Raw genomic sequence first — 27,336 nt, 5'->3', positions numbered from 1 at the left:
TCCTCCAATTCTAAACATCTCCTCCAATTCTAATTCCTTGCCATAACAAAAAGAACTGCTACAAACATTTTTGTACATGTGGATTCTTTTCCCTTTTTAAATGATCTTTTTGGGATACAGACCCAGTAATGATAGATATTATTTTAAATGAAAGCTCTCTTTTTATCTCTTTCTGCTGAATTTTGTTGGCAATACAAAGACATGCTGATGGTTTATTTGAATTTGTTTCATATCCTGCAACTTTACAGGAGTTAATTTTTTCAATAAGTTTTTTAGTTGATTCTTTAGGATTCTCTGAGTATATTATCATCTTCAAATAGATTTGTTTCCTTATTGCCTATTCTTATTCCTTCCATTTCTTTTATTTATTTAATTGCCATAGCTAGCATTTATAGTATAATATTAAATAATCGTCTTGATAAGGACATTCTTATTTATTCCTTATCTTATTAGAAAGATTTCTACAAATAATGTTCTGTTACAAATAATGCTTGCTTATAGGTTTAAATGGTATTAGTTATCATTTTAAGGAAACCTCTACTGATTCCTATGCTTTCTAGCATTTTTTAATAGAAATTAGTGTATTTTTTCAAAAGCCTTTTCTGAATCTATTATGATTTTTTGTTGGTTTTATTATTGACTTTGCATCCATTATGCTGGATACTAAGTTTTTCTAATATTGAATCAGCCCTACATTGCTAGAATAAATCACATATGATTATAGTGTATTATCTTTGTGATATATTGCTGCAATCTCCTAAAACTTTTTTTAAAATCAATATTCATTAGAGAAATTGGTCTATAGTTTTTTTCTGTTTTTATTCTTCCTGGTTTTGTCATCAGTGACATATTTGTGTTGTAAAAGGAATTTGATAGGACTCCTTCACTATTTTTCCAAATAGTATTGGAATTAATTGCTGTATAAATGTCTTGTGAGTCCATCTAGTCCTGGGGATTTTTTTCTTAGGGAGATATTGATGGCTTGTTCAGTTTTTTTTTCTATTAATCTGAACAGTTTGTATTGTAAATATTCATCTACTTCACTTAGATTGTTAGATTTCTTGGCATATAATTGGACGAAATAGCCCAATAATTGTTTGAATATCATCATTTTCAGTGATGAATTCATCGTTTCCATTTTTTAAACTGGTAATTTGATTTTTAGCAAAATAAATTTTTTTTATTCATCTCTTTTAATTTTGTTTTTGCTTTGTCTAAGATCACGATTGCCACCTCTCTTTTTTTAACCTCAAATAAGTATTATAGATTTTGCTCCCATCCCCTTATATTTACTTTGTGTCTCTGTTTCAGTCGTGTTTCTTATAAACAATGTGTTGTTGGATTCTACTTATTAAACTATTCTGCTATCCACTTCCATTTTATTCATGAATTCATTCCTTTCACAATCACAGTTATGCTTACTGTATATTTCCCTCATCCTGTTTTTAGCCTGTTTATTATCCTTCTCTTTTTTTATCCTGTCTCTCCTCAAAATTTCTTTTGCTTCTGACCACTGCTTCCTTTAATCTACCCTCCTTTCTATCATCCTTCCCCTCCCCTTTATTTCTTTTCCCTTGTATTTCCTCTTAGGGTAAGATAGATTTCTAAGCTCAACTGAGTTATATAAGTCATTTCCTCTTTAAGGCAATTCTGATGAATTAAACTTAAGGTTCAAGTGTTTCCTGACCCAAGCACAACATCTTGAACATAGATGCTTAAATGCTTTAAAATTGAATTGAAAACTAGATAATTAAAATTGGTGAATTTTACCTATTGTTGCTAATCAGCTAGCAAGCTGACCTCACAACTTAATAGTGTATTTACTAGACACTAATCAGTGACTTGGAAATTTCCCAAAGTATATACTACAATCAATTAATTTAGATTGCTGTTACTTTTTTCTCCCTTTTGAAGGTGCCCTTACGGAGTGTTACGATGAACTGGGAAACAGATACCAACTTCCAGTCTATTGCTTGGCCCCACCAATCAACATGATAGAAGAAAAGAGTGACATAGAGACTCTGGATATTCCTGATCCACCACCAAATTCTGGATATGAATGTCAACTCCGTTTACGCCTTTCCACAGGCAAAGATCTCAAACTTTTGGCTCGTAGTACAGACACAGTATACCACATGAAGAGGAGATTGAATGCAGTGGAAGGTGTGGAACCAAGTAGTCAGCGCTGGTTCTTTTCAGGCAGGCCACTCACCGACAAAATGAAACTGGAAGAATTGAAGATCCCAAAGGACTATGTAGTACAAGTTATTGTGAGCCAGCCTTTGCAAAATCCAACACCAGTGGAGAACTGAACCGGTTTTGTTTGCTGGTTTTCTCTTCTTTTGGTTTTTCCTCCTTTTATGGCGTGAAATTTATTTTCATTGCCCTTATTTACCCACAAGTGAATTTAGTTCTGAGGAATGACCAATGAAAAATTCCATCTGTGATGGAGAACTACACAAAAAATAAAACGCATAGAGCCAGCCTTTGAGACTCATGTGATTGCCATTTCTAATGCAAACAAACGAAACAGATAACCATTTATTAAAAAAAAAAAAAAAAAAACCAGAAATCCAACATAAATGGCTATGTTTAAATGATTTGAACAATGAATAAAGCAGCCATCCATGAAGAACAGCACCTTTTGAATTTAGAATAAGTTTTTGTAAACAAACCAAATTAGACTATTTCAAAAAAATTTCTACTGCATACTATGCCTCCAAATGCAGCTTTTTTTCTATGGCAACAAAAGTGCAGTATTTATGTTTTTTGATTTTAACTACTGTTATTCAAAACTCATCCATCAAGGGAAAAAATGGGAAAAATCGTTCCTAGCATTGTGTTTCAGCATTGCTTTCCCTTTTCTGTATGTTGAAATTTTTTTATGTTCATACCAACTAATTTTGGTACCTTTTATCAAGCTGGTGGTAGGCAGGCTTATGCTGTTATTGACTTCTGGAGCACTAGGCAATAATTTAGTAAATACAGTAAAATCTCTTATATTGTACTTGATTCACAGTTCTTTTGTCTTCCTGCCTCTGGAAATGTCTACTGAATTATTGACCCCTGTTTCCATTTTTAGCTTCAGAAGGCCTGTTCTCTAAAACTACTCCTGACTAGGGGAGAAAAAAACACAAGCCAGTTGTCATGATGGCAGGTTGTGCTTCAAATGCACAACTGTTTTGGAATAAGTGTATGGGTTTTTCCCTGCAGAACAATGTCAAGGGGCATCTTTGTTGAGAAAGAGAATAGCATAGGGCTAACCAGTCATTCTTTTGTGGACCCTGACTCAGACTCCATTTTAGGGCTGCATGGGAACAGTGAAACCAGATGTCCTCACAGGAGGATGGAATGATTCTTCCCTTCTCCCTCTTCCTTGCATGAAGAATGTAAGGAATGCCCATTTTATTTGTGCCTAGGAGGAGAATTGTGCCTGTTTTCATTCTAGTCATCAAATATCTTACATTTCTATAGTGCTTGACAATTTACAAAGCATTTTCCTTATTTTAACCTATCAGTGTAAAAGATTTCCTGACATCATTTAAACACCAACACTAAAAACAGTTCATTGATTCATTGCTTCATATACTAGACATTGCATGCTTTTCTTGACTTTTTCCTAATTCATTAGTCATTATTTCCATCATGCTGGACGATAATTTTCCTTCATTGGACTTTCTTGTATAATGTATATATAAGGAAATACCTGGGAAATAACTAGGGACCAAAAAGGCTTTTGGTTCACTCTATGAAGTATATTCTGGCCTCAGTTTAAACTGCCATAAATTGAGATTATGGGTTTACTAATTCTGCAAATGGGAAAGGAGCCAAAATACAATTAGGCAACATCCCATGTTACTTCAACTCTGTGCTCCTCCCAAAAGAATAAAGGAAGGAAAATCCTTTTGTTGATTTCAGTCTGGAGATAAAAAGTCAAAATTTCAGTCAATTCAGATGGTAAGCTTTATTAATTTTAACAACAAAAATGGAAATTAATTTTAATTTACACTGAAAATAGTGTTTAAAATAATAGGATAACTAGACAGGAGATAGCTATAACTTATTTGTAGCATGTTTCTTTAAAAAAGATGAACTAATTTCAGATCTCTCTTTTATTTAATTGCCTTAAGATTGTGGCTACAGTTCTCTCAGGTCTTCTCAAAGCCTGGAATTCAAGAGAAGTTTGAAGCATTATTTTCAACAGTAGTTGTTAGGCAGTGGGAAATGGAGTCCAACATTCTGTTACTTGATTAACACTTTTACAATCAAAGAATGCATCCTATTTGTTCATTTGCATGTCACTGGGAACTTCAATATCCCTTAGTCCTTGTGGTTGGGAGAAAGAAGTTCAGTTGTATTGCACTTAAGTACATTTTTTTTTTAAGTCATTCATGACAGTAGGTAAAAGTAATTTTTCTCTCGAGGGATTGCAAGTTGATTGCAAGTTCTCTTGTGGATTTTGTTTTGTTTGAAAGGAACTTAAATATTGAATAACAGTTCTTTGGGTATGATTAAAACAACCTGGCTGGGAAAATTTTGGTGCTGTTTAATTGTAAGTAGACTATTCTAATATTGGATCAAGCCTTGCATGTAGGTTTTTTTTACTTTAAAAAAAATGTCCGTTTGTCTTGGCAGGTAACTAAGAGCTTTTAATCAGTTTTTGTTTTGTTGTTGTTGTTGCCATTATGGGTTTTTTTTTAAGGGTTGTCTGCCTCATTCTAATGAGATGTTTTTCTTCTTGAAAATCTTAGTACGTAAAAATAATAAATTCTTTATCAGAATTAGGGTATTCAGACCAATTCAGACTTGGGCACTTGTAATTTTGTATCATCTTTTGTGTTCTAAGTGTATAATTTGTCTTGGTTTCACTTTTTAAATACAATACCATTTTTCTTTTGAATATCATACTTTAAATGAAATTCATTTTTGAAATTTTATCCTGCTGATAGGCAGTGAGGCATAGTGATTAAAGATTTAGCTTTGCAGTCATCAAGACTTATGTTTGAGTCTCTTGACACATACTACTAACTCTGCCCTGGGAAATTCTGTAAAGGCTGATGAGAGTTTCCTTAATAGAAGTTCCTGAACCAATGAAATCACAGCTTTAGTCCAAAAAATCTTTGGAATATTTCTTGTGTAGGACCGGAAAATGAATTAAAATTTTAAATCTTTTCTCTCCGTGCCAGAAACTAGCTAGGAATTTTGCAAAATTCATAAATATTGCAAAATTTCAAGCAAAACCTTCAGAGAAGCAAAACCATTCTTGGTAATAAGAAAATTAGTATTCTCACCAGCTGTATGTACTATTTGTGTAGTATTTTCCTTAACAGGTATAAGACACACACCTGCTTCTTCCTTATACTAGCTGTTCTGTTATTTTACATCACTTTTGCATTTTCCCATACCTATCAGAATTGTAGATCACCCAGCAGTAATAGTTGAGAGCAGTATAATGTACTAATAGAACATTAGATTTGGAGTCAAAAGAACTGAAATTGAAATCTGGTTCTGCCTTTTATTACGTTTGGGCTGGGACAAATCATTAACTTTCTAGGCATTTTAGTTTTCAATTCTCTAAACTGAGAAAACAATTGAAATTATCCCTTAAATGCATTTTAGATTCTAAACTTATGATCCTGTGATATAAAAAATCTTAAGCAAGTGGTGCCTTTTCCTAGTTTGCAAGGTTTTGCTGAAATGAGGATTATACATAAATAAAGTATTTTAGGACCTTAAACATGTCTGCTCATATTTCTTAAATACCTTCTTGAATTGGTAATATCCAATTTCTTTTATAATTTCTGAATCCCTTGACTTTCTGGTTCTCTGATCTTTGCAGAAGCTCCCTGGGTATCAGTTTTGCTTTTATTCTTGGGGTGGGGGTTATAGAAGCTTATTTCAACTCAGCACAGAGAAATAGAGACTAGAATTGTCTAAAAGTAGAAAGAGTTGCCTTGGGAATATGAGAGACTGGATGACCTTATATTGGAAATGTGTATAGAGAAGGATTTTTTTCTCAGATACAAGTTGGACTAGATAGCTGAGGTTTCTCGAACTCTTGAAAGACTCTCAAGTTTTTGTTACAAAATAAAAATTTTAACATGCATAGCTAAGTCTTCAGGTGATAATAGTTCATCAACATATGTTAATTTTTCAAAGACCTGTTATTTTGTTGATGTGGGAATTTTCTCAAAACCAATAGATTATAACCTGTCTAAGATTTAAAGAATTGTCTGAAGTTGGTTGAACAATTTGCCAGTATTGATGCAGTGAGGTGTCAGAGATGGGGCATATGCCCTCTCTGGCTTTTGATTCTCTCCTTTATCTGCTATTTCACCAAATTCATGCATTTCTAATAATATGTTGCTTTTTTGCTGTCTCCTTCCCAAACTTAACCCCCTATAACAGTCAACAGAAGCAGAGTTTGAATAAAAAATTCAGTAATTAATTAAAGAATACCGGAGATTTGAGTGAGATCCTAGATATGTAACTGTCCCCTACAATCTTATCTTCTATTCATCCACTCCAATAAATAATAAACCCCTTGTTTCTTGGGCTAAGGCATTTTAGGTACATACAAGCTTTTCAAATTATTTTGTTTTTGTGCAAATGAACAACAGATTTTAACCATAATTATTGTCATATATTCTTAATGGCTGTAATAATAGTTAATCTCATTTGATCTTCCCAACTACTCAGTGAGATGGGTGCTATGATTATCTTAATTTTATATATGAATAAACAGATTAAGAGGTTATGTGATTTGCTCAATACTGAGCAAATAAATGAATACAGCAGGATTCAAATGCAGTTATTTCTGACTCCAAATCCAATGTTCTGTAGATCCATGTGCCACTACATATGAAACAATCTCTGAATAACCCTATGAAGCTAACTTGGTGGTAGACTATGTGTTTGTTGTCTTGAGAGTGAGTTTAGCTAAATTTGGAGAGAGTCGTTGCCAGATTGACCACAGAGCAATACATTTTTGACTTCCAAAGATCATCTAAGTCAGCATGGTATGGGATGGGAGGTTGTAATTTGTAGAGGAAAATACTAACAGTGAAGAGCTGCAAATAATTATCTACCTCCTAGTTATACAGAGCATCACCATATTACAGAAATGTTTTAAGTGCCTTTTTGTGTATATTGCTGGGCGAGGCACTAAACTTGACTATATATATAATCTGAAGGATTAGCCAACTGTCCTTCTGAAGTGTGGAGAGCAAAATTGAAGAATATCCTTAGAAATCTTATAAATTCTTAAGGTTTTCATAATGCAGCTAAAAAAAAACTTCAAGAAAAGCTGAGGTAGATTAAGTTGGATGACTTTTCTCTAAAAAAATTTCAGACTCCAGTACACATTGCTAGTATAGGCTAATTGGGTTTTTAAAGATGAGTTTTGGTTTTATATATGTTTGAAATCTAGTGCTTAGAAAAGTGCATTAAGGAGCATTGACAAACTTAAAGGAGAAGCCTTTTTGTTAGCAATATATTCTCAAACCCTTTCCTAGACAACACTGTTTCCTAATAAGAAGGTACCTAATAATTCCAGAAAAGAAAGGACACTTCTGTTTATGTAGCTTATCATTATTTTTGCCAAAATAAAAACTAGGAATTATTTGCTCATCTTTTTTTTCTTCTGACATTTTGAAAAGATGCTCTGCCTTAAGTGTGTTTAAGTAGCAGTTACTTTGTAATAGTAATTGTAATTGGAGCTTAATCAATCAGTTTCATTGATTATGGGCCCCACTCAGGGCACTGGAAAGGAAAGCATTTTTGCGATTTTTCTCATGGTAGCCTCGTCTTCTGCCAATGTTCTTGGGTGGTGGGGAAGATCTGAGATGTGGCAGCAATAGCATGAAAGTGAAAGTGGGCTTATTTAAAGACTTTTGTGAAGAATCTCTTTGAGTACTGTGACAGACCAACTTTCTTGTTTTGATAGCCCTTCTCCAGCTATGTGTCCTAAGTGACATTTGATTATAGCAGTACTAATAGACTTGTGACAGTCCTTTCCCAAATTTTGGGGCATTTGCAGGACTGCTGAACTTGGTGTCAAAGGACCTGGATTTAAATCCCTGAAAAAGCACTTCCCTAGGACTCATTTTTTTCATCTTTAATGTAAAGAGGTGAGACTAGATGACTCCGATGGTCCAGCTCTAAATGTGTGATACTATGAGTTGAAGAAGACCTTCAGCAGCCTAGGAGAACCCAAGTCTTAGGGTTTTTGTTTATGAATTTTTGATTGGAGCTTTATAGTGCTACCTTGGGGTGATTTGCAGGGTAAGATACATAACATAACAAACATAAAGTTTGGGCTGCTAAGAATGTATGTCTCTTAAGTATAATTCATTATAGTATTCTAAGTATTCTTTAAGGGCAATGTTACAGATATTTCACATTGTATTGAACATAATGTCTAGGATTATAAATTTCTATCTAGAATATATATTAATCTGTGTTAAGCAATATTTTATGTTGTATATTGTATTGTAAGATAACCAATTTTAGTTTTTGATTTGGGAGGTTGGATTATGGAGAGGATAGTGAGCAAGCTAATACATGTCTGAACAAATTTTTAAGGCTCCCCTCCCCTCTTTCAGCCCCCCCAAACACTAACAGTACTATGGGAGGCAATAGTAAGAAAAGAGCAATATAAAAAGTAGTAATCATGCTTTCTTGTTCCACTATGACTAAGAACTTTTTGACATTAGTGTTTCATTAGACTTTTAATTCTCTTTGTTGCAAAGACTAGACTTCACTTTGGAATGATTTTCTCATATGGAAAACCTTATGAATGACATGAAAAAAAAGACTGGAAAACATCACTCTTGTTACTTGAGCCAGATAGACCTGAATGCTGATCACTACCGATATTGTAGTCCCCAGATCTATAATCTAGTTTAGGTCAGTCTTGTATCTAAATGTCCAGGGTCTTTTTTTAGTTGGGGACTAGCTCCTATTTTATCAGGCTTTACTGGAAGATTAGATTTGGAGACAGGAGAACCTAAGTCCAGAGACTGACTGTCAGTTGTATGGCTTCTTATGTGGACCTTAGCGCTATACACCATGGCTTTGTTAATTGAAAAAGTGACAAGAGAATCTGTTCTCAAAATCAGCCAAAGTCTTTCCTTATATCCATTTGGTTTAAATGTCCAATATTAGAAGCCATAGGATGCTGTAGGACAAAAGTTTCATAACATTTTTGTGAGGTCCACAGAATCCTTGAATATTTAATGTCACTAGTCTGACCCATTTAACTTAAAAGTTTGAAAGTGTAATCAATTGTGTCTCAGGGATATTTTGCCCTTCCACTGCTACAGGAAGGGAGATAGTCATGATTTTTCTCTGATTTCTTGATTGTTGAAAGTATTCTTGGTTTACCTGAGAAAACATTGTGGTATTCATCCAGTATACCTGGCCTTCCTTCAGTCCATGCACTTATGTTCTCTGAAGAATTTCTGTAGACGTTCTTCCAAGTAGTAATTATTTTAACTAAAAAACCAAGTGAATTCTAAGTTCTGCTAAGTGATACCACCCTCAAAACTCCTTTCTATATCACTAAGTATGACATATTAAAAAGGGTTAGAAAACTTTGTAGGCAGATCAAAATTCTGGCTGCTCTTTTTTTCTCTTTAATATGCCGGCAAAGGTGTCCATGAAAAGCCCTAGTTTTGGAGTCAGTAACTCTGGGTTATCACCACTCTGTCACCCTGGTTTAATCATCCAATCTTCATCATCTTTTGCCTCTATGGAATGTGAGATGATTGGACAAGATGGTCACCAACGTCTCTTTCAGCAATAAATTCTGCCACCCTTAGCCCAGTCCTACTTCCTCTGAGAACATAACTTGCATTCTTTAGGTCTGAAGAGATTTTTGTTACTATGTAGAGGAGAAAAGGATATTTAAAAGGAATACTAAGCAGCTAACCACCTGGTCCTCTTCATACATATAAAGCACTCACTTGGATTTAGCTCCTGATGAGATTCAGTTTGGTTTTGTAATCTTACTGTGGCTATTCTCATAAATACTTTATGCTCTAGTTCCTGAGATGTTACTTGCTGTAGCAGCTAAAAGCAGAAATCCTTAACATCTTTGGAAAAATCTTAATTATCCATAAGATTATTTACTTGAAGTTGCATTATCCTTGGCAGCTGTTGCAGATTCCTTCTCACATTCTTATTGTGTACTACCCCCCAGAAGTAGATATCCTGTAATATTGGCTTTGCCTATTGAATCCTCAAGTGGAATTGGGGGAAAAAAACTAAATTGACTGGGAGGGCCTGGTAATGAACTCCTGTTTGTAGCTAGAGCTGAAGCTCACACTTTCCCCTGCAAGGCCAATGGAAGATGAATTAGATTTGGAAGTTAGAAAATCTGGATTTAAAAGACAACCCAGAGTAGAAAGGGACCTGAGAAGCCATTCAGTTCAGTGCATCTTTGAATAGCTATGCCCTACAGCTCCCCCTCCCCAACAAGTGAAGAGCTTCCAAATACCTCTAGTAAGAGGGAACCCATTAAGTTCTGAAGCAGCATCATTCCACTTTTGGATAGCACTGATTGTTAGGAAGTTTTTCCTTACATTGATCTTGAATTGACCTTTCTTCAGCTTGTTCACATTGCTCTGGCAAGCAGAATACATCTAATCTTTTTTCCACATAATAGCTCTTCAGAGCTCTTCAGACTCTTGAAAACTTGTCATGTTGTCCTTTGTAGATTTTTTCAGGCTAAATTTTCCTAGTTCCTTTAATCCTCATAAGGCATAATCTCAAATTCCCTCAATATACCTGTCTCATCTGGATGTACACTTGAGTAAGTGGGGAGAAATTGAGATTTTGCTATAGGACACCTGAAGGTGCAAATAGTATAGCAATAGATATTGTAACAATTGTTTTATAAAATTGTACAATTTAAAAATTTGTTACATTTGTAATATGTTGCAACATTCTGATAAGTTTTTTTTTTTTTTTGAGTCACATAGAAACTTTTTAAAGAATACTGAATTAACCCAAGAACTTTACAGGTGATGAGATTCCCCTCTGTACTAGGGAGTCCTTTCTGGATTGGTCCAACCTTATTCCTCCTTAAGTTGATTTTGTTTTTTACTTGCAGTGACCTGGTGATGTTCTGAGGTTTCCCTTCTCATCTCAGTTCTGTTGTAGTCTCCTCATTTATCACTGATGTGAAATTATGTTTACTGTGGCTTGACAAAGACCAGAATTGCTACTTATGACTATGTTTTACCTTGTGACTGTCCCTCCTAAAATGTATCCAGTAGTGAATACAATACTCCAACTGTGGTTCAACCAAGGAAGAATACAATATTAGAAGTTCTGATGCTTTTTACTTGGCTGAGTCATCTTGGGCACATTTAAACTAAACTTCTCTAGACCCAGTTGCCTTCTCTATAAAATAAAGAGGATTAACCTAGTTAATCTCCAAGACCTGTTCCACCTCTAATAGTTTTATTCTAAAGGTTAAGAGCCTTCTGAAGACTACAAGAATGTCAGCTGTAACAGCTTATAGGGACAGTGTCTCTTCTGAAAACCACCTGGTAACTGGTAAGTAACTACCTGGTAAGGGTTTTCTTTTTGACAACCTTCTCAAATACAGTTTCTCAAATTTAATTTGAACTAAAAAGATGCTTTTACATATTCATAATGAGAGTTGCGTTTTTTGTAGTTTGCCACAGTTAGAAATGTCTGGATATTTATGTGTATGTACATACATACATGCATATATTCACAATACACATATGTATCTTATTGTTCAGTCATGTTTGCCTCTTTGTGACTCCATTTGGATATTTGAACTTTATTATTTGATCTACTCACTTGGCTAAATGCTAAATCCCATGATTAGTGATTGATTAATTTTAAGAGAATGAATGATTTGTTTCCATGTTTTATTGAGTGAAGTAGGAGAATGTTATTAGTGAAAGATTAACTTTCTATTTCATGAAAATCTGTGTTATCAAAAGGGGAAATTCAAAATTGAGATTTTCATGTTTAACACAGAGGCATCTACATATATAGTAGGGTAAAGTACACAATTCACTCCTTTAATGATTAGGCGTCATGGGAGTCCAGGTGATCAGCCATTATAACAAAACTCTAAAGGAATGGAATGAAGGGGATCTGGGAGTATATTTCTGTAAATCTTGATCTTCCCCAAATTCATTTTGAAGGTAACAGTAAATATTCGTACAGAAGCAAAAGTCGTCAATGAAACATCAGTTCGGATCAATGAAAAATGCTACACTGGTAATTAGAAATCATGATGAGAGGGTGCGATGTTAAAATAGGTGCTAGAGAAGGAAAATTAATTCTTCCTCATTCCTAATCCATAATGAAAATCCTTTAAGTTTCCAAAACCTTTTTTTTTAAAAGAACTTGAAATTGTTCATAATAAAAGAACAGGTTTAGCCAGTGATTACAGCTTTCTTCAAGATTGGGCAGGGTGGGCAGATGTAAACAAATGAAATTTATGATGCCTTCCAGTACCAAAGAAAAAGGCTTTCATTTTGTTTTTGTTTTTTTCCCATGAAATGGAAAAAAAATAGATTTAAAAAATGATTAATCATGAACCTTAGGTCCATGTCCTGGCACAGGCAACTTAGCTGTGTCTATACAACCAATTTAAAAAACAGGAGCTGAGTACAAATGAGTGAATAGGGCCTGAAAAGTAAAGGGATTTCTTTTGTATGCATCTGACTTTTTTTTTTTTCAAAGAGCAATGTGACCCTGAGAAGAATGTAAACCTCAGATCTTTATAATTAAGGTATAGTCCCTTGACCTGTGATAAACCAGGAACATTTTGTCCTTGTCAGTCTTCAGCCTTCCAGTAAGGATGGTGTCTGATTAGGTTATTGAGCAGGAGATAACTGGGGCATGTCTAGTTGGAGAAATTGGTGATAATTCTAATCAGTACTGTACTATCTTGAGTGACTCCTGTGGGTTACATTGCTCTGGTGTCACACCTCCAAATTTTGTGAACATGCCTATATTGATTACTTGCATGAACGTTTGATTTCACCCTCCTTGTAATTTCCCATGGAAGAAGTAAATTCCAAGTTTTCGACTTTGTATATTCAAATCTATTTTTAATAATAAAAACATTCATTTCTTGGTTCTGTGTTCCTCTCTCCACCTTGCAAAGAGAGTTTTCTGTTTCATGAGCAGATGTTTATTTCTCTCCAATTTCTCCCTCTCCTGATGTTTGTCAAGGCAGAAGATAGTAAACAACTTGAACTCTTTGTAATTAAGACGCTTGTGTTTGAGAAAAACAAAAGACAACAATTTAGGAAAATTAAATATTACCCTTTAAGAAGGCAAGGGGTGATAGTTATTTCTTATTTTAAAAAAACAAAAACAAACTGCAATTCCTCAAACAGAACCTAAAGTATAGGTACTTGGAAACCTCGATATGTGACATTAACCTTAGAGGAAGGAAGAACCCTACTTTGTACCTTTTTAAGTGGACTCTAGATTATAAAGGGTGCTCCAACATTCACAGCTCCTATAAATGCTTTACAAAGCCCCAGAGGGCACTTTATTTCCTCTGACCACTGCCACAGAGGTTTTTCCTCTGCCACTTAGAAGTATAGGGAGTTTGGCAGCTAGATGGCAGTGTAGATAGAGAACTGGGACTGGAATCAGAAAACCTGAGTTCAAATGTGACCTAGAATACTTTATACCTGTGAATCTGGTCAAGTCATTTAATCTGTTTGCCTCAATTTCCCCATTTGCAAATTGGGGATAATAATTGCACCTGCCTTCCAGAGTTGTTGTGAAGATCAAATGAGCTATTTATAATGCACTCAGCACAGTTTCTAGTACATCATTCCTTCTTTACTTTCCAGCAGGAGAGAAAGAAGTGGCCTAGAAGGGGAGATGGTACCATGGGAGGAGGAGGGCTTCTTTATCAAATCCACACCTGGGATTTTCAAGTCTTAGTTTCTATATAGCATTCAATACCCTCTATATGGCCCCCATCTGTCCAATATTATCATCTAATTTTTTATATAGCCTGATCAAATTATTTCCTGAATGCATTCCTTCCTTATATCTTTATTTAATCTTTTCTCATTTTAGTGTCATCTTTCCTACCTGCTTAATGCTCAGCTTAATTTTTTGTTGTTTTTTTTTTTTGTAAGACTTTTCCTATCTTTTGACTGATCCAGAAAATGCCAATGCCTCACATTTTTTGAGTTCTTTTATACATATAGTTAAGAGAACAAATGCTAAACCATAGGTACTAATTCTTGGGATCACAGTTGTAGAGATGAAAGGGATTTTCGAGGTCATCTACTCTAACCTCATTTTGCAAATAGTTTAAGTGACTTCCCCATGGCTTTGTATGCTAATCTCGCTATAATTAGGTTATGAATTAGGGAATGAGCCATTCCATCAATTTTTTAGATCCTCCATAGCATTAAACACTTGTAGATAGATATCTTTTCTGCTCGAGTATACCAAATTGCAGCTTGGATTGTTGGAAGCTATTTGGGGAATTTCTTTAGGAGGAGAGAGTATTGCATCCACTCCACCTTTCTGGAATTTGTGAACTCACTTCATCACCTGTAACATCAAAGTTCTTGAAGATCTGTTTCATTTCCTGCTTCCTGAAATTGAAGAGGAATTGGAAAGCTTCGAACTGCCTTAACCTAACTTTGAGTTCCCCATCTCTGTCAAGCAGCTCAAATACAGGCCGGGAATGTCGATAAATAAACCGCTCTTCCAAGTGATTCTGTTTAGAAAAAGGTAAATATAAACTTTAGGTTAGTGAGTGTCTTTTAGACATTAATTCAAGAACTTTGTATTTTCACTAGTCTGTTGTTCCAAGAGGGCAGAGAGTAAGAAGTCTTTTGAAGGAGAAGTTTCTTTAGTCTTTTTTTTTTGATTGTGCAAGGGGGTCCAAATCTGTTTCAAAACATTTATTTTTTTTTAAAATTTTTATTTAATAATTACTTTATATTGACACTCGTGTCTGTTCCGATTTTTTTTCCCTCCCTCCCTCCACCCCCTCCCCTAGATGGCAAGCAGTCCTTTATATGTTGGATATGTTGCAGTATATCCTAGATACAATATATGTTTGCAGAACCGAACAGTTCTCTTGTTGCATAGGGAGAATTGGATTCAGAAGGTATAAATAATCCGGGAAGAAAAACAAAAATGCAGATAGTTCACATTCGTTTCCCAGTGTTCTTTCTTTGGGTGTAGCTGCTTTTGTCCGTCATTTATCAATTGTTTCAAAACATTTAAACAAATTATCTAGAGACAAAAAGTCTTTGATCTTTTTTTTTTGAAAAGTATGATCAATGGAAGATAAATTTTGTTGGAACCTAGATTTAGTGATACTTTAGCAGAATAGGGATAGATGTGCTAAATTGCCGTATATGCTTTAATATCTATAATCAAAATGATTTTTACCTACCTCGTGTGATAGTAAGACACAAATGAGCATGTAGAATTCATCAAAGCCGATCTCTCCTGTGGCATCCCAATCCAGCATATCAAACACTATCATAATTTGGTTCTTGTTCAAGTCAGTCACATGATGAAGAAAATGATAGAAGACCACGTCTGAAGAAGAAAAGGATACATATTTCTCTAGTGCTTATCCATATGCTATACTGTAATTCATAAAAACAATAAAATGACACAATGTTCCAAGAAGGCCATTAACATGAAAGTAATTCTTCACTGAATTTCTGATATACTTGGGGTTCTTTGCAAGGACTCGTTTTCCTTTAAAATTAGGAAAGCATATCTTATTCTTTTCCCTTATCTTATAGATGAGTAAAATTGAGATTCAGAAAGCCTGACTTGCTCAAGATTGCATAAGTAATAAGTAGGATAAGGGTTTCTGGAAGATAATGGACAAAAATTATGCAGGATGCATAAATGAGTTTCAATATTCAATGATGGTGAGAATACACACATTGATAAGAGATCCATCCTTCATTAAGAAGTATTGAGGCATTTAAGTATTTCTTGAATGCCTCCAGTATACCACGGATTGAAAAATGTGAAGGATTCTTTCATAAAGTAATTGTGCATGCACTTATGTGTATTTACATTTTGGTAGATTGGAGTGTCAAACATATTGCTAGGTCAGTTCCCAATGTTAAATGATCCCCATTCCCTAGTTGTCTATAATTGGATGGATGTTTATGATGTTATAGTTATCTATATACTTATACATATATACATCTATAATACCTCTCTTAATAATTATCCCCTGCCTTTCCCTATCATAGTATTTATAGTTGAAAGAAACCTTAGTCCTTGCACTTTATTTTACAAATGAGGAAGCTGAAACTCAGAAAACTGGAGTTGCTTTAAGTCATGGCTTGTTGAAATCTTTTGATTGCTCTGAAGTTTTATGATTATAGCCTGGAAGGATTCCAGTCAAGGATACTGACAGCTAAAGTTGGGCCAGAAAGAATGTGTTGTCCAGGAAGTGGCAACATAGTAGGAGAATTACCATATTTGAATTTGGGACCTGAGGATTCAGATCCTAGTTCCAACTTGTTAGAGGTTTTCCTCTAGATTTCTTGACATTATGGGGTGTAGTAGTGGAGCACATGAGCTATCCATTGATTGACTGGTCCTTTTTCAGTCACATATTTGTTGGTCATATGCTGCATCCCATTTTATATCTTCTCTCTTTACATTGCCCTTTATGCACTCTGTGGCTTTAATTCTTGGAAATTGTTATATTTTATACTTTGTCAAAGAGCATTTCTGGCAGAGTATTAATTTTTAAAAGGCCTTGGGGGAGGTGGGGGTGGACAGGCCTTTGTTTAAAGGATAGCTTAAGATAGAATTGCAGTTTTACAAATGCAGTCCATCTTGCTTTTTGTCTTCATTTCTATGTCTAGATTTTTGATTGTGTACAGTCCATTAATTGTTTATACTCCTTTCTTTCTCTCCCTCTCACCTTCTCTCTTTTTCTCCCTTCTTTCCCTTCCTTCCCTCATGTTTGTTTATAGCCCTTGTTCTTTCCCTTCCTTTCCCCCTTCCTTTTTTCTTTCCCTTCCTTTTTTCCTTTTTTCTTTCCCTCCTTTCTCCTTTTCCTTTCCTTTTGTCTTTTTTCTTTCCTTCTTTTTCTCTCCCCTTATTTCCTTCCCTTTTTCCCTCTTTCTTTTTCTCTTTTACTTATGTTTCCTCTCCTTTTCTCTCTAGTCTGAGTCTTTATCTCATCCATGCTAGAAGTGCACAGTCCCAATCCCACTGCTTATCTGCTCTAGAGTTTTGACTTGCTCTGACCCAGGCCAGTTCACTCTTTAGGCAGCCTAGTGATAGTGTCTCTCTCTCTCTCTCTCTCTCTCTCTCTCTCTCTCTCTCTCTCTCTCTCTCTCTCTCTCTCTCTCGGCTCATCATACGACTTAATGTGAACAAATAATCTACTTTAGCTCTCTTATAGCTTTAGCTTTCCCCAGGAGCTAGGGCATATGCCACCACATCTGATTATCTGCAATGTTTTTCTAAGGTAGTTATATAGATAGATGATCTCTGTGGGCAGACTAATCAATTGTATTATCATTGGGCCAAAAGATTATTTTCGCCCACTTGATTTTTTCATGTTGGAATAGTTAGGTCAAACTTTTGAGTGATGACTTGAGGAAGTCAAAAAAAGGTCATCTCCAAAAAATATCTGGAGGATCACTCTGTTTTCAGAGAATCTCTCTTCTCTTTGGACTGGTAGATTATGAGCTCCATAAAAGCAGGTAATTTAATTTTAATATCTCTCCCAAGGTCTCTGAACCAAGTCAGTGTATCTGAATGACTTAATGAAGTTGAAGGTACTTACCATTCAGAGTGTGCTGTTTGTGCACATCCAAAATATGGAAATATTCTGACACTGCTTTGACGTTTCTCACAGATAGTAAACAATATATTTTATCTAAGTAGAGATACCATAGAAATGTTCCTTGTTTCACTTTCATTGTGTCACTATTTGATTCTGTTTATAACTGGTCACTTAGGCAACATAGAATAGAGGATTCTGCCGTTGAACTATAATAATGATTTGAGTTTCAGAGTTCTTATCATTACTAAAGAGTTGCCTTAGTTGAAATGTCAGAAGAAACAATTCCTCAATTATGTACAAATCCCTAATACTCACAGATAAAAATATGTGCAAAGTAACAAATATATAGATTTGAATGGTATCAATATGTAGCTTTCTACATAATGTGTCAAAAAGAGTGAAATAGATAGAGGATACAGGAATACAATGGAGGGACTGATTATTTTGGGTTGGGGTAGTTGGTGCAGGAAATTTAAGGTGAGAAATCACAAAGAATATGAAGGGGATAGTAAACAAACTATTGGGCTGGGTTATATGTAAGGATAACAATCCAAGGTAAGACTGGAAAAATTAGGAAGGGTCTTGAATTCCAAGCTAAAGAGTTATTTTGTATTTTTATTTAATTTCATTTATTTATTTTAAGGAAAAACTAATGACTTTTCTACAAAGAAAAATAGGCAAAAACAAACAAAAAACTCAAACCAGGTGTTTGGGGAAGATGATCCTTTAGTAAGCAAAACCAAACCAAACCAAACCAAACCAAACTGGTGTTTTAGAAAAATGTTGCTGCCAGCATATGAGGAAGGAGATGGGGTAAGAGAGGATGAAATTATCAAGACCAATACTGGCCTACTTACTGAATGTAAATTACCAAGAATCCTGCTTAGAGTAGGTGATAGTTGATTCTTACTGCTGTACTACTATCCAAAGATAATGGGATCTGTTTAAAAATCTCACATAAGAATCTAATAAACCTTTCAAAATTCTCCATGTTTAAAAAATACTACCCAGCATGAAAAAGGATTCTCAGTTTATCTTAGATAATCTTAGGTTGGATTTCAAGAAGTTGTAAGAAAGGTATAGACTTGGAATTGGGGATAAGGAAGGGAATAGTTATAAAAAACACTGAGAAATGTGTTGCTACTTTGCAGTTGCTGTTATTATGACAACAGGAAAGGATAGTTCTGCACCAAATTCGTAGCCATTTTTGTGTATCATATTTAAGTGATCTGTGGCTTGGAACATTGTAGCCATTCAAGGTTCTAAAGTATAATTTGGCTTTGTAAAACTGACCAGATTACTTTAGCTCCAGTTAATTTCAGAATGAAGTCCTAAGTGAGTAGTTGGTTAGTAGAAGGGGCCACAAGTGATTCATTCACTATCATAGACTGAAGCTCTATGTAACAAAAATAACAAAAGGAGAGAATGAAAGAATGAGAATCAATTTCAGAATGGATAAATGGGGAAAAGAAATAGGACAAAGGAACTGACAACTGTATGTACTTGCTTTTGTGACCAGGAGATCGCTTGCAGATAATAGAATGGAGATCTGGTCTCAGTATTAAAAAGAAATATTCAAGTGCCTCTGACATGTGGGCTGTGAAACTAGACAAGTTGCTTAAGCTCTGCTTCAAGCAGTTATAAATTGCAGTTCATTCTGCATTGATATGAATTTCTTGCCTGAGCGCTATACAGATATAATTATGAGCCAGAACAAAATGGGGACAATCTTGTTTTTGTATACATTTGTATTTTTACAGTTTGGTCTCAATAAACGCTTAGTAAGTGTTTTAATTTTTAAAAATGCACTTCGAGTTCAGGTACTTGGGTTTAAGTCCAGGTTTCACCACTTCCTAGGTATGTGACTGTTTCGGTTTCCTTAGTTTTAAAATGAAGAGTGTTGGACTAATGAATGATTTCTAACCTTCTAGGGAGGTTGGGAAAGGGAGGACCATTGAACCATTTTCATTTTCCTCTAAGGGCCCTTTTTTAAGCTTCCCCTAACATCATCGAAAATTTCATTTTATCATTCTATTAAAATAGTTCATTTTATTCCTTTTGGAAATACAAAGGGGTGCGGGATTTGGTCCAAATGACGATCTAGTCCATAGTTGATCTGTTGCAAGGATTTACTTTTCAAAGTAACGAAAAGAAAAAGATAGTTTCCAGCTATTCCTAGCTGTGTGGGTTCTTAACAAGTTTCTTAACTTCTCGGGGTTTTAATTTTCTCATCAGTAAAATGAATAAAGAAGTTGGACTTTACGGGGACCAAGAACCACTCCGGCTTTTAAATCGATGATCTGGGGACTCTTAAGTAGTCTCAAATCCCAAACTAGCCTCTTTAAAAGAGGGCGTCAGCCAACTACAGTGTCCAGAGGGCCTTGCGACGAAGGGGCGGACTCGTTGGCTCTTGCAGCCAATGGGAAGCTGGCGTGGTGCAGCTGGCCTCCCTGCAGGTGGAGTCGCGGGCTCCTGACTCCAGTTCGGAATCTTCGAACTACCCCCTCCGGAGCTTAGCTTTTGGAGCTGTGCCGGGGTTGATGCCGGTGTGTATCTCGGAGAAGGGGCGCGTGCCGCACTTGCGCCTTTGGATACGGAGACGAAATTGCCGCGGCTTGGAGATCACTTGCCGGAGATAAGGCTGCTTCCATAGCCTGCTCTGTTCCGGGTGCCCAGAGTCCTAATCCCAGCCCTTGTCCTCTCCAGCAGCGCGATTGACTGGGTTTGCGAACCCTGAAGGAGTGGTAAAGGAGCTCATTCCCGAGAGGCGTAAGGTGCAAAACGAGGGTGGACTAAGGACTTTTGGTCATACCATCCCTCCTCAATCTTTCTGCGCTCGCCGCCGGGGTGCAGAGGTTGGCACCGCCCTGCGGAGCTGGGGGCCCGCGCCACCTCGTTTAGCCCCTAGCGGCGCCTAGGCACCCTCGGCATCGCACGCCCCCAGTCAACTTGTTCCCTACGGAGCCATGGCTTTTGCCAACTTCCGCCGTATATTAAGGCTTTCCACCTTCGAGAAGAGAAAGTCCCGAGAATATGAGCACGTCCGTCGGGATCTAGACCCAAACGAAGTGTGGGAGATCGTCGGGGAGTTGGGCGATGGAGCCTTCGGTAAAGTTTACAAGGTGGGTGCGGGAGGGTGGGAAAAATGTCTTGGGCAGTTTTTGGAGACCACCGGGAGTCGTTATGGGGTACTGGAAATCCCGGTTCAAGAGCGGCAGATGCGCACTGTTTTAACAGCCGGAGCCAGGGTGCGGGGATTATCCCAAAGTCTGGGGACAGTTCCGACAGGTAGAGAGTTTACGTGGAGAAGCAAGGCGATGCTAAGGCACATAAAGACAATTCCCGGGAATAGTCTTTTGGCCTTGGGAAGGTCAGTTTTAGCCTCTGATCCTTTTCTGCTCCAGCTACCTTGTGGTAAAGTGTAACGGAGATGGGAGAAGACTCGGAAGAAGAGGCTTGAAGCAACGAGTACACTCTGGACTGTTATTCTGGGAGCGAATCCCATCCCACCCAATCCACTGCCCTTACTGTTTCTTGGGTCTCAGTAGAAAGAGGGTGGAGGATGAAAGAAATCAGGTCCAAGTGTTAGGTCTAAAATCAAGGTGAAAGGAAACAGGATACAGGAAGTTTGAACCCTTAAAGCTGACCCGGGGGATCTGCTGTCTAGGAGCTACTATTGTGACCCAGAAGATTGCTTGCGTCCATATGATATTATATGTGGATTCTAGGTTGACCGAGTGAGTTGATCCCAGATGATGACCTGGTCTTGTCCTAATCATAATCCCTTAGACTTTGCCTACTCTTCGATTTACTGAATAGATTAAAATAGACTCTTTGATCTGGTAACTCTTGAATCTACTTCCCTTGGTTCAGTTTGGTTGAATTCTTCATTTTACAGTTGAGAAGAATAAACTTACCTTAATTTTTTTTACCCAGTGACTAACTAAAATCACAGTCAGTTGAAATTTCAACTACTTGTAATTGCTTATCGATTTTTCTAAGAGGATGTAGGAGTACTGAGTGGTCTTGCCACAGCAAAGCCTGGACTTTCCCTAGAGGATAGCTACCTCCTCCTGAATCAAAGAAATGAAATAATTAGATTTAGGTTGTTGATCTGAATAATAAATTGGTACTTGGAATCCGTTTACAATCTATTATCTGCCGAGTGGACTTGGGTACATTCTCCTTTCTCACTTTCCAAGGAGTTGGAGATGAAAAGAAAAATGATGAGGCATAGAAATAATTAGCTGCTTAAGGTCCCCTATGCTTGCTAATGTAGGTGGTCTTCAATTGGCTTTAGTTGCTGCTTTCTTTTTGCTCAGGGATTCCCCAGTTTTGTATTAATTTCTAGGTTGGTCAATCACATTTCCTTACTGTCTGTCAAACACCCTTAATGGAGCTAAGGACACAAAGCCAAGAATGTAACAGTCCTTGCCCTCAAAGAGCTTACATTCTATTGGAGGATTACATTCTACCAGGGATGTACATACAGAAGTGTGTAAGAAAATAGTTAACTATTTTCTTACTAGTTAACATATTCTGACAGGGGAAACACTGGAGTTTTGAGGTTCAGGAGACTTCATGTAGAAGGAGGCATTTCAGCAGAGCTTTGAAAGAAATTGGGAATTCTATGTACTGAGAAAGGACATTTTTCCCAGGCATGGCTGTCAGCCTATGAAAGACATGAAGACAGGATATGGAATCTGTAAGTGAGAAAGAATAAGGCCAATTTGGCTTGACCATAGTGCATATGAAGAGGAGTAATGTATAATATGGCTGACAAGGTAGATTGGAGCCAGTAAAGGATCTTTAATACCAGAGAAATCTGTGCTTGATTCTAGAAGCAACTGGGATACATGGAATTTTTTGATTAGGGGAATCACATGGTCAGATTGTCTCTTCCCAAATAGCTTGCTCATTTTAAAAATTCTAGCATCACATGTGACTCCTCTAGCTGGTAGACGACAGTTATTGCTGCCTAGTTTTTTTTTTTTTTTAAATACTTTTCAGGTGGTTACTTCCCCTAAATGAAAGATTGACCCTGCATGTGTCTGACATTTAGAGATGACTTCATTTTATGTTATGCTTGTTAAGTCAGTCCTGCCTTGATTGATGCTTGTGTTCTTTGTTTCTAGGCAATCCTAAAATCTTAGCGTTAGAAAGGGCTTCAGAGTTTATCTAGTTCAGCCTTCCTACTCAGCATAGGAATTTCTTCTACATTCTCAACAAAAGCCTTCCAGTATGTATTTGCACACTTCTAGTGATTGGGAGTTTACTATCTTAGAAAGCATCCCAGTAGATTGTTGGATAAGTGAATTCCTTGGGAAAATTGTCTTTTAAATAGAACTGAATCCTGCTTTCCTCTAGCATCTAATTGTTGATTCTATTTCTTCACTTTGGATTAGTATAAAATGTCAACTCCTTTTAAAAACCAACAACAAACAACAACCTATTCCCTTAAAGGGATGAAGTATTTTTAGCCAGCCCTTTATGGTGTTCAATATGGTTATAATAGATATTTGAAAAAATCCATATCTGTGTTTTCTTGGCATGGCATAGATTTTGAAGCAAAAGGGAATGCAGTTCAACTCCATTATGACACAGATAAGGAAAATGAGACTCAGAGAGGTTGTGAGGGCCCCATAGGTTAGGTAAGTATACACCCTTGACTTTTAACCCAACTCCTCTAGTTCCAAATTCAGTGTTTTAAAAAAATCTCAATCCCCCTTACGGCCCCCAATATACCAGGTTGCCTATATTATCAGCTGAGTATTATGCCTTTTTTAAAACTTTTTTTTTTCAGTTTGGGGCAATTCATAATTCCTCCATGGAGCTCTTAAAGATAAGTTCTAGTGGCTTTTGCCACTTCCTTAAGCACCCTGTAGATCAAAGCTAAACTAACATTTTGGAGTGATCCTTAAATATGAATTTTTCTTTACTTAAGTGGGATAATGGCAGAACCAGAACTCAAATTGTGGTTGACCTCTCAGTAAAAATAAGTTGATTTTTTTTTTTTTTAAGTTTTATAAGCCTGTGCCTTTCCAGGGTTATCTGGGATGAGAGTTTTTCTTTTTGGTCTAATAAAGAGGAAGCCTTTTCCTTTATTCTTCTCTTCTGCCTAATAGTTTTAAAGCATGTTTTTCTACTTCCTTTTATGTCTGAATACTAGAGGCTTCTCACTTTCATGTGCTATTTCCCCATCCCCCTCCCCCTCCGGAAAAAGGATCTGTACAAAGGCAGTAACCTTATTTCCTTTAAACAAAATATTTTTTTTTTTCAAACAGAAGGCCACACTATTTAAGTAAGCTCCTGACAATTTAAAAAATTAAGATTATTTGAGTTTTCTGAGAGATTATGTTGACTAAATTGAGCCTTTTGAATTTCAGTAGGGTCAAAAGAATTGATTTTACTACTTGTAAGACTGAGTTCTTTGCTCCAGATCCTTGTCTGTACCAGGAAAATAGCTTTAACTAAAGCTAAGTTCATTTGAAGAGAGTTAAATATCTACCTTTCCTCTCCTGTCCTTTCCCCACCTCTAGAGAGTCTTGAATTTCCAGATGTCCCATAAGCCCTGGATTGAGAATAAAACTTGGAAACTCTTTTCAATTCATAGTCCCGCCATGGTCCTAAAAGGGAAGATATAAGAATTCTCTCTGGGCTGCCTCTGTAAATGTTTATACTGCATGACCAGGCATACCCTGTGCTAGGAGCTGGCTCTTGGTGGCTGCGTGCACCCATTAAAGGTTATTTCTTTGACATCACTGTCATATCTCCTTTTACAGTAAAATGAAATCATAAATACCGAGTTGGAAGGATCACATAGTGGACATATCCTTGCATTTTATAGATGAGGAAACTGAGGCTAAGAAATTGTCTCAAGATCACAAAGGTAATAAATGGCAGAGCTGGGATTCAAACCAAGGACACTTGACACAAGACTCAGAACTCTTTTCATTGCTCTGGAATTTCCCAGTAATCCCAGAAACAACAGAACTGTTAGTATCAGCTACTAACCCTCAGTGCACTATGATATATCCCTTTGTGATAGCTAATGGCATCTTGATCTGAAGGACCATAATGATCAAGGCTAGGGTACTGAGTTCCAGTAATAGAATTGGGAAATACCAGGAGTATTCCTCCTAATTGTCCCTAGGGATAGGGAAGAAGAGAAGGAAGAAAGAAAGAAATGGAAAAGAGGAAAAGGAATCATATAGAGGAAGAAAAAAGAAAGTTGTACATTTGTCAAGCAGTGGCCAAGGAAGGACTACTAACAGTTAACTCTGGGATCTCTGCCTATCTCTGGACTCTTAAGTTCTGTGCCTAAAACACTTCTATTAATCCTAGAGCACTTCTTATATTCACCACACCCTACCTCCAACACTCAGTTCTACTCTGGGCCCCACTGCCAGGACCTTGCACCAAGGAGGAGGTATAGGGTAGCCACAGTAGCAGAGGAAGTGGTGGTATCTGCTGAGGTAGCAAAGGAAGTAGGCAAGGGAAACTGGGTGGTGGGGCCCCTGGTTGCTATGAAGCCAAGATGTACCCTTCTATCTAGTCTTCTTCCAGATCTCATGAATAGACTGATGCTGCTGGCCTAGTGCTGGAGAGTTCAAGAAAAGCTGAAAAATTATTAGACTAAATATTTAGCCCAGGAAACTAGAGAAATAAGGAGTGGTATTTGGGCCACTTTCAAAGATTGAGACCTTCTTTCTTTTCTTTTCAAATTTTTTTTTTCATTTTAAAACTATCATCAACTAAATTGAACATTATTATAAACCTGTATATGTATACATTGTCTTATGTATATTTTACATTTATTTTAAAATTTATAATCAATTCAATATGTAACTTTCAGTATTGTACTGCCTTTTGTTCTTTTTTGTACATTTTTAAAAAATGCTTCAATACACTTTTTCTTTTTTGGATAGACTACCTCCCTCCTCCCTTCCATTTTCCTCCAAAGTAAAAACCAAACCAAACCCAGAACAAAATCCTTGTAACAAAGTTATTGCTGTTCTCTCATTTCAGTCATGTCTGACTCTTGGTGATCCCGTTTAGGGTTTTCTTGGCAAAGATATTGGAGTATTTTGCCAGTTCATTTTATAGATGAGGAAACTGAGGCAAACAGGTTTAAGTGACTTGCACAGGGTCTCAGGCCATGTCTTCCTGATTGTAGGCCTAGTACTCTACACAGTATATCACCCAGTTGCCTGTGTTACAAATATTCAGTCAGGTAAAACAAATTATCATATTTACCATATCAAAAAATGTGTCTTCTAAACCTTAATTCTTTCACCTCTTGTCATCATCAGTCTTCTGGAGTCTAGTTTGGTCATTGCATTGATCAGAATTCTTAAGTCTTTCAAAATTGTTTTTCTTTCTATTATTGTATGTATCCATATACTACTTCTGCTTATTATCACTCTGCAACAATTTATATGTCTCTGAAATACCATCTCTTTTATAATTTTTATATCATGATATTAAATCATATTCATATGCCATAATTGGCTCAGCCATTCTCAATTGATGGTCACTCTGGTGGTCTCCAGTTCTTCATTAAAATAAGAACTTCTATAAATATTTTTGTACTGTTGTTTTTTCTTTGTTTACTTTAGGGATAAAGGAAATCTTCCTTTTTCAGTTTCTTCATATATTGCAGAACTAGAACTGACTTGAGAAATCATCTTGTTCATCCTTCTTATAAAGCTATAGAAACTAAAACCGATATGAGGAAAGAGACTTATTCAAGGTTGTATAACCAAATTAAGATTTGAACCCAAAGAATGGAGTTATGGGGGATATCAAGGAAGACAAAAATAATCCCTGCCCTCAAGGATCTCACTTTTTTTTGGAGAAGTCAACATGTTAATAGCTTATTCTACATGAATACAGACTAGATGGAAGATAATCTCAGGGGAAGGCACTAGCAAGGAGGGAGTGGAAGCAAGAAGCAGAGTGAAATGATGTGGACAGAGGACTGGGAAGGGAAGTTTTGTAAATTGGGAAAGCTCAACATTAGTATCATAGTTGTTGGGAAGAAAGTGCTTTTATTATCCTTAAAGGGTTAAGGATTGTTCAGGCATTTCATTCCTTCAGAGACCTCCTCTATGAGGAGATTCTCTCTACCAATGCAGGTTGGCGCAGGTTAATTTATTCTTCATTTTAAACAATTGCCTGCTCAGGATTCTGTTTATACTCTTTAAATCTATTGTGTACAACTTGCTATTTATTTTAAACATATGATAACGTTATCATGTAAATTTCTTTTTTTCCTTTCTACTCCCCCTTCCCTAAATGGCTATCATCAGACACCTTTATAAACTTAAAAATTATTGAATTTCCCCCAAGAGCTTCTGTTTATGTGGGAAGTACATTGACCATATCAGAAATTAAAATGACTTAGTATTATTATGAAAATAATTTTTAACTCAAGGACTCCTTGAATCTTGGGTGCCCCAAGGGGTTTTCCAGACTACATTTCCATACTACTCTATCAGCACAGAGTACTGATAGAA

At 36.3% G+C, this 27,336-nt stretch overlaps 3 protein-coding genes across 4 annotated transcripts in view; 2 read left to right on the top strand and 1 right to left on the bottom strand.

The window, feature by feature from the left end:
• UBTD2 (ubiquitin domain containing 2) overlaps positions 1-3,007 on the top strand; it is a 55,706-nt gene extending 52,699 nt beyond the window's left edge. For both annotated transcript variants that reach the window (XM_051978904.1, XM_051978903.1), the window contains one exon: positions 1,915-3,007. In XM_051978904.1, coding sequence (XP_051834864.1) covers positions 1,915-2,312 — 398 coding nt within the window. In that variant the 3' untranslated portion in view covers positions 2,313-3,007. The remainder of the gene's footprint in view (positions 1-1,914) is intronic.
• EFCAB9 (EF-hand calcium binding domain 9) lies at positions 2,548-17,969 on the bottom strand. The gene is made up of 4 exons (XM_051978905.1): positions 17,819-17,969; positions 15,437-15,585; positions 14,573-14,749; positions 2,548-13,269 (listed from the first exon to the last, which is right to left on the bottom strand). Exons 1-4 carry the CDS (start codon positions 17,952-17,954, stop codon positions 13,120-13,122), a joined length of 612 nt encoding a protein of 203 aa, XP_051834865.1. The 5' UTR covers positions 17,955-17,969; the 3' UTR covers positions 2,548-13,119.
• A 1,945-nt stretch (positions 17,970-19,914) lies between these two features.
• Positions 19,915-27,336, top strand: part of STK10 (serine/threonine kinase 10) — a 138,500-nt gene continuing 131,078 nt past the window's right edge. Inside the window, exon 1 of the mRNA XM_051978902.1 lies at positions 19,915-20,940. Within this exon, the coding sequence (XP_051834862.1) occupies positions 20,785-20,940 (156 nt within the window). The 5' untranslated portion in view covers positions 19,915-20,784. The remainder of the gene's footprint in view (positions 20,941-27,336) is intronic.

Source organism: Antechinus flavipes, chromosome 2, assembly GCF_016432865.1.
Source record: "Antechinus flavipes isolate AdamAnt ecotype Samford, QLD, Australia chromosome 2, AdamAnt_v2, whole genome shotgun sequence".
NCBI lineage: Eukaryota > Metazoa > Chordata > Mammalia > Dasyuromorphia > Dasyuridae > Antechinus > Antechinus flavipes.
The sequence above is the reverse complement of the archived record's forward strand: the minus strand, read 5'-3'. Positions and strand labels throughout refer to the sequence as shown.

Coding starts and splice junctions, on each gene's coding strand:
- EFCAB9 (XM_051978905.1), bottom strand. CDS start 17,954: ATGAAAGTGAAACAAGGAACATTTCTATGGTATCTCTACTTAGATAAA. Junction 15,586..17,818: donor CAAACAGCACACTCTGAATG/GTAAGTACCTTC, acceptor TTTCTTCTTCAG/ACGTGGTCTTCTATCATTTT. Junction 13,270..14,572: donor TTGATGTTACAGGTGATGAA/GTGAGTTCACAA, acceptor CTCAAACACAAG/CGTCTTAATTACAAAGAGTT.